This window comes from Priapulus caudatus, unplaced genomic scaffold (genome assembly GCF_000485595.1).
Source record: "Priapulus caudatus unplaced genomic scaffold, Priapulus_caudatus-5.0.1 Scaffold1207, whole genome shotgun sequence".
In the NCBI taxonomy this organism is placed as follows: Eukaryota; Metazoa; Priapulida; class Priapulimorpha; order Priapulimorphida; family Priapulidae; genus Priapulus; species Priapulus caudatus.
The window spans coordinates 9,789-17,871 of NW_014578268.1; the positions used below are offsets into that span (position 1 = coordinate 9,789).

The 8,083-nt window shown below is 43.7% G+C and overlaps 1 protein-coding gene across 1 annotated transcript; it reads left to right on the forward strand.

Moving 5' to 3' along the window:
• Positions 1–1,195: 1,195 nt before the first annotated feature.
• LOC106815812 (melatonin receptor type 1B-B-like) lies at positions 1,196–4,165 on the forward strand. Its single transcript, XM_014820323.1, has 4 exons — positions 1,196–1,310; positions 2,112–2,255; positions 2,924–3,330; positions 3,761–4,165. The coding sequence occupies exons 1-4, from the start codon at positions 1,196–1,198 to the stop codon at positions 4,163–4,165; spliced, it is 1,071 nt and encodes a 356-aa protein (XP_014675809.1).
• Positions 4,166–8,083: the final 3,918 nt, after the last annotated feature.

Consider the following 8,083-nt stretch of genomic DNA (forward strand, 5'->3'; position numbering starts at 1 on the left):
CAGGGGCGTGTACAGGGGGGGTCTAGGGGGTCCAGACCCCCTCCCCCTGCTCGCGCAGAAAACGCATCTGAGGGGGTCTAATTTCCAAAAAAATTTTGGGGAGAGCCCCCAGACCCTCCTTTCACGTGCTCGCTACTGGTGTCACCCCCACCTTTCAAAATGGATTTGCGCGCCTGCGAGCAGCTGTCAGCTATAGAATTCAGCTACGTGCGCTTTTCCAACAAAAATACCAGATCGAATTATTCTACGGAGACGGAAAAATATCAGGCCTAAATTTAGCCAAGTTCTATCGACGCACATAATATTTCACATCATGCGTTATGTGTGTCAATTTTTGCGTTTATTCTGACGCACACCTCAAATATTGGAGAATATTTTAATCAGCGTATCTACAAAATGGAAGCAGCCAGAACGCCCCCACGATGGAGGATACAAGCCGATTATATTCATGGAGAAGACAACTTGGGATTCTGCCTTCAGCAGAAGTAAACGGCTCCTTGAATAATGTAATAGATTCCATGAAAATATATGGAAATAATTGGGGTTTTGTGGTTCATATTGCAGTATAAGGCTTATAGAGGTATTTATTGGCTATATAGGCTTCGTTGACTAGTTTGAACAGCAACGTTGCCTATTCATAAGAAGCCATCGGCATGCACATGCTTGACTAACTGCCAACAAACAAATCATATGTACGATAATCGCAAACCTTTTCATGTAGTGTGTTCAAAGGGCGCAGAAAATATGAGGCGATAGTTAACCACAGCCTTCAACACGCACTGAACATGCGGCCGGTTGGTTTATGTTTCTCGAACCTCCGATGACTCCAACTGTCGTGCAGTCAGCTTATTGGCCTATATGGGCGGTTGCGCTCCACAACCTGCGCACACAACAGAAAGGCGCTTGTTCGGCTCTTGAGCACGACCTGTCATGCGCACGAAACCCTGCATTACAACTACTGCCGTATAATGCCTGTAATGCATAATAACTAATGACGTATACTGACGTATACTGCCGTATCATGCTTATTTTCTTTCATAACCGTCGTCATCGTCGTCATCGTCGCCGTCACAGTCATCGCCGCCACCGTCGAGATTGCTAACTGCGCAGCAGTCGTGACTCGGGTGTTGAGACTTCGGGCAGGTCGTGGTTCGTGCATCCGTGAAAAATATCTGCGTGCAGGTACACTGCTAAGATGAACAGCACATCGGTCAGTAACAGTTCTACAGGCGTCTCGCCCGACCTGCCGAGGACAGGGGCACCGTTCGGACAGATGGTCGCCTACATTGTCATACAGATCTTCTCCAGCAGTACGTAAAACTTCGTGTCAGTTCTTTAGTATGGAAACATGGGTAGGCATCGTGTTATTTCTGAGAGGTTATTTCGGCGAAATGGCGGAGCGCTGGTGATTAAGACACATGAATCGCGCACGTGTCGTGTGTTATTGCGCGCATTGTATGTTGCTCGTTAAAACAACGCAAAGTATTTTTAGCTTAAGGAACGCGCTCACCAGCACCACGGCAGCACGCACGCACACACAACACATACATTGCACCACGCACAGCAGCGCCACACAGGCACGCCCGTCACAAACAATGAAAAAAAACCATGTACACATTGACAACAACCACACAAGGACGCACCGTAACTAAACCACGCTACCTTGACCTCAAAAAAATGCGACGCCCACTACACAATTATCACACACCCCTGCACCCCCACCCCCTCCTCCACATATGGGTGCTGCACTTCGAAACCTCTCTTGATTTATTGTATTATGTAGATAGTACTATTATATATTATATTATGATGTATGTAGTATGCTATGTATTATGTATTATGTAGCGTCTAGGTCGTCGTCTGTCTTCTGTCTGATTCTGCTCTGTCCTGTCTGTCTGTCTGTCTTCTCTGTCTGCCTGTCTCTCGTCGCATGTCTGTCTGTCTGTTCTGTCTGTCTGTCTGTCTGTCGTCTGCTGTCCGTCTGTCTGTCTGTCTGTCTGTCTGTCTTCTGTAGTATGCTATGTATACTGCATTCCTGCAGCATGCTATGCATGCATGATTACGTTACGTATGTATGTATGTATGTATGTATGTATGTGTGCATGTAACAGGTATCGGCGTCGTTGGCAACATTCTGGTGTTGGGTGCTGTGCTAATGTACAAACCACTGCGAACTTCCGGCAACATCTTTATCGCAGCTCTGGCCATCGCTGATCTTTGCGTGACCGGATTCATCACACCGATGGATATTGTAGGTAAGCTACCCATATACTAATCCTATATTCATTAAATTAGCCTAATTAATGTAATGCGCAGTTTGAGTTGAATCGCGCTATATTGTTGTGGATTTAATTGCCAACGTAAATTCATTTCTCAATGTGGCTCGCTAGTGATTCTCGATTGCCCAATCTAGTGTTATCGTAACGGTGTTCTTTATTCCGTCCTATAATAATCATGATATAATTATATGAATCTATGAATAGACTTGTAAGTTTCTTATACGCTTATGAACGCGTATTTGTTTTGATGACTGTGACGGAGGTAAATAGACTGTGAAGACGGTGATAGCATTCCATAAACTAAATCTGCAATGAATTCTTGTCTTCGTATCACTCCATATTTACTGTCCTTTAAAATTGCATTTTACTTGCGTAAACTGCGTTGAATTGTTTCATAGAATAAGCGGCGGTTATATAATGAAAATATTCCAGTCCCCACGAGGAAAACACAGTTTTATATTTGATATGACACATGTCTGCTTCGGGCTCGCACGCCACGTAATTATCCATAACAAACATCAACGTGGTTGATTTTCGAGTGAATTACCATATACATAATACATAATGTCAGAAGTACTTCTGATAATGTGTTACTACGTATCGATCAGTAACCTAACCCCCGTTCTTGGGGTTTCTCACTGTAGGATTTCTCAAGCCGGAGATGTTGACAAGGTCGATGATTCTGTGTACTTTCACGGGCTCCGCGTGCGTGAACGTGTGCAACGCGTCGCTCTTCATGTTAATGATCATCAGTGTCAGTCGCATGTTCGCCGTTTGCTACCCCAACGTCTACGGACGCGTGTTCACGTCGCGCAACTGTGTCGCCATCGTCATCGTCAACTGGTTTTCGGTCCTGTTTATTAATATGCCGGCGTTCTTCTACGACAACAACTTCTGGTTTGAGCCCCGGTCGCAGGCGTGCCTGTGGAATTTCTACACGAAACCGCTACACCGCCACCTGTGGGCCGTCCTTTGCGTAATAGTACCCGTAATCATGACAGCCATCTGCTACATGAAGGTATTCCTCCACGTTTACAAGAGTAAGCAGCGGGTAAGTACTTTCGGGTTAGACTGGCCCTACTTCTAGCGACATTGCGAGTCTTGTTATTTCCCGCGCGTACGTGTGCCCGTCAACGACATCTCAAACCTTACATTTGTCCCAATCTCTTTCATTAATTTCTACCTTCCAATTGAGTGCGCAGTTCTTGCTGTGGATAGTAACCGCATTAAAATTGAGTTTATTATGACTTTATTATGTCTCACAGAAGGAAATCGTACATAACGTACACTCCATGTATTCAAGGTGCCTGTCATTTCATTAACCATGTCTGCATTAGTAGTTGAAAAAGACAGATACTGCTATTCGCCGTCAATCTTTGGTAATAACAATAGTGACGTTTCTTGCATTCTACCCCGAAGCTATTCGGTTATTCGGCGGTACCGTAACGAGAACGAGGTAACATTGCCTTCGTTCGCTACAGGTCGCAGCTGCAGGTGCGGTCCAGCCGAAAACGAGGACGTCTACGGCGTCGACCGAACTCGCACGAACCCTCTGCACGATCTTTGTCGTGTTCGTAATCACCTGGACACCGATGGTGATTGACCTCTTCTTCGATCCCGACTACGACTGGCCGGCGCAGTTTTTCCTCTTCGCGATGTTTATGGCGCACGTCAACAGCTGCGCCAACCCGATCGTCTACGGCGTGACCAACAGGCAGTTTCGTGCTGGCTTCAGACACGTTCTGTTCCTGGGCGGGCGCGGTGGGGATCAGTCCGCTAGCGTGCAAGACACATCGCATGTTGGCTTGAGAAGAGGTCGGCTGGCGCCCCGCAGCGTGATAGCCGTCACAGCTGCATCTAGCAACGCGGTTACGGAAAATATTTAGTCATTATATCAAAGTAGACGCCGAGCAGCAACATGTTCGTTGCCACGGTAACCGTCGTGCAGTAACAATTAAGCGTTTTTGCCTAACCACAAGTATTGACACAAGTCGAGACCACTATTAAAATTCCCGTACGATCATATTCGGGCAGGCCTTGATGCATGACATCATTATTGCTGAGTATCATTTCAGTTTGATGCGACATTGTCATACATTGAAACGGCGGTCTAAAAAAATCTATCGTAAACATGCTAGCGGGCGCCGCATTTACGCATAGAAATCATATCCGCTTCAATGTCCGGGCTGTGTGGCCACCGATTGGTCGACGGACGACGCTATATATATATATCGCCGAAACCGATATTATATTATCATTATATTATATTATATAATATTATATAATATTATATTATATTATTTATATATTAATTGCCTGCTGTTGGCGGCACTATGAGAGCATAGTGCCCCCAACAACAGGCATTAATGTTTTTAGTGCATCACATGACTATGCAATCTACTTTTCATGCTTATATACCTTCTTTATACTCCTAATTGCCGTGCATTCGATGTAACAAAAACGTTCGACACAAACACAACCGCCGTTCGAAACTTGCGGGTGCGCCCAGACGCAGGAGATTCGTGACGTGAACACAATGCGTTATAATAAACAATGCCGCTCGCGCCAAGCAATAGTGCCCGCTCGGCTGGCACTATTGTCTCATAGTGCCTGCCTCTGCGTTATCTCAATGGAATTTTCAACATCTTATCAGTGATGCACTCTAAATTAAATATATATATAATGTAACTATTATATAATATTATATAAATTATATAATATAATATAAATGAATATAATATCGGTTGTGTTTGTCGAACGGTTTTTTGTTACATCGATGGCACCGGCACAATTAGGCAGGAGTATAAAGACGTATTTAAGCATGAAAGTTAGATTGCATAGTCATGTTATGCACTAAAAACATTATGCCTGTCTTGTTGGGGGCCACTATGCTCTCATAACGTGTTGCTTTGGGAAGCGATAGTGACCTCGCCCGCTCCGTGCACTTTCTTCCCTCAGCCAACACTATCGAGAGCATAGTGCCCCCAACAGCAAGGCATTAATATAAAATATTATATATATATATTATATTATATTATAGTATGTATATTATATTATATCTTATCTGATATATTATTTATACAGTCCATGCCCGTTTAATGGTGGTCAGACTTCTTGGCTAGACCACATTGTTCATGATGGTAACGTTTACTTGCTGTACATTTAAGCAGTATTATACAGCCTAGAATATCTAGCTGCCAGGCACGTCCACGCGAGCTAGCAGTGACGTATTTAGAACTGCTGCTGTGACTGTAGAAAGTGTTTGACCGTGACAACAAACACACACACAGCACACACACACACACACACACACACACACACACACCACACACACACACACACACACACACACATACACACACACACACCACACACACACACACACACACACACACACACACACACACACACACATATCACATACACACTACCCACACAGCCACACACCACAACACGACCACACACAACAACCTCTCGCCGCCGCTGCGCGCATAACACACACAACACACACACACACACACACCACACACACACACACACACACAACACACACAACACACCACACACACACACAACACCAACACCATAACACAACAACAAAACCAAAGCAGCGCCGTGCAAAAATTCACGACTTTTGAATGTTTTTGAACGTGGAATAGGCAAAAAAATAAACTGGAAAAAAATAAATAGCCATGCAACGTGTCTATGCATCTGTAGAGATCGTTCCGACAAGTTTCGGAGGGATCCATTGAGCGGTGCGGAAAACGTATAGCGACACACACACCACCACACAACACACACACACAACACACACACACACACACACACAGAAAATCCCAATTTATAGTAAGTTATATCTATATTATATTCATTTTATATTATATTATATTATATTATATTATATTATATTATATTATATTATATTATATTATATTATATTATATTATATTATATTATATTATACTCTATTATACTGTACTATATATAATTGAATGTTACACTAACTCGAGCTTGTTAGATGTATGTCGATAACTTGCTTTTTAGATGTCAATTAAAGCCCCGAGAATAGCTAACGATATCAACCTATTTCTCTACAAACAAAAATCATGTCTAATGAAAGCCAAGAGCATGTGAATTTGTGTCGTAGTAAAATGTTGAAGCATGGAAATTCAGCGCTCTAATGTATCGTGTATGTGCGTACGTGAGTGCATGCATACATGTGTGCGGAAGCAGAAGGCCTACTAACCAAAATACCGATATACACAAGCATGCAACGGTGATTACCTCTACGCAGGTACTGGTACGTTTACGTGCCTGCATGGGAGCGGACACACCATGCGGATTTATTCGCACGACCTCAGCGGACACACTACACACGATCTACTATCGCCACACGGCTCCAATGTTTGCTGATGTTGTGCAACCACGTGTTTAGCATGATTGTAAAACTCTTGTTGTAATGTGTGTCCGCATGATTGTAATGTGTGAGCTTGCGTGTCCGCAGCGAAAATATCAAACGATCAGTATACTAATCACGTGATTGAAAGATGAACCTTTCACCAGAGATCACATGACTGTTGGAGCCATGGTTGGAGCCGTGTGGCGACTTTAGATGTATTGTCCGCTCAATTTATTGCATGATTGGATATGATCGCAGCGAAATTCGCATGGTGTGTCCCCTGTTAACCACGCTATGCGAATTTCGCTGCGATTTTAACAATCGCTGCGGTCGTGCGAATAAATTCGCATGGTGTGCATTATGTGTATTTACTGTATGTTAATGTTATGTATTTACATAGATGTGTATTTCTATGTGTATTTGCATTGTACATCTACATGTGTATTTACTGTATGTTACTTATGTGTATTATTATGTGTATATTTACGGCTGGTAAAACGCGCTCCACGCGCGCATCTGTCATGGTTATTACAGAAACACACTATACCTATTTCTTAATACAAATAGTGTGCATTGATTTGCCGGATCAGTGATCGAGCAGACAGACAGACACACACACACGCACACGCACACGCACACGCACACGCACACGCACACGCACACGCACACGCACACGCACACGCACACGCACACGCAGCGATCCCCTATCCGGCAACGGAAATCCGCACGGCGAAAATATTCGCGACGCCGGCAAAATGCGATAAATTGAGCGGACACACCATGCGAATATATTCGCACGTCCAGCAGCGGACACACTACACGCGATCTAACTAGGCGCCACCGTCTTTCCAAACCACTAATTGCTCCTTATTATATAACTAACTAGATATTCAAGTTTAGAATTATTAGTTAGTATAATAGAGATCAGTGCTCCAAACGCATAGCTCCAACAGTCATTGTGTCACGTGATTAGCATCACTGAGTGCCCATAGTGGATTCGCTGACCCATTATATACAACGCCGCTTGATTTACAACATGGCGAATTTTGGTACGCAGCGGTAAGAATCGCGCATAGCGAAATATAAAAACATGTTTTGATCGCTGCGGAATTTCGATTTTCGATTGTCTGTCTGTTATTGAGCTTACATTTTTCCGTGTCATTTGTTCACAGTAATTTACTTATTTTGGTTAAAACGCAAATTCACTGCGTGCGTTTCTCTAAAAGCAGTTTTCCCATGTGTATGGCGCTACACTTAGCCCACGAGTCATAGCTATAATATATAGATTAATTACCCAGTACAGGCGGAAACAACCTGCCGCTCCCACATACATCCCCTACTAGCCAGAGCCCTGTATATATGATTTTTGATGAAATGCATCCAGTTTCTAGAAAGGCAGCAAACT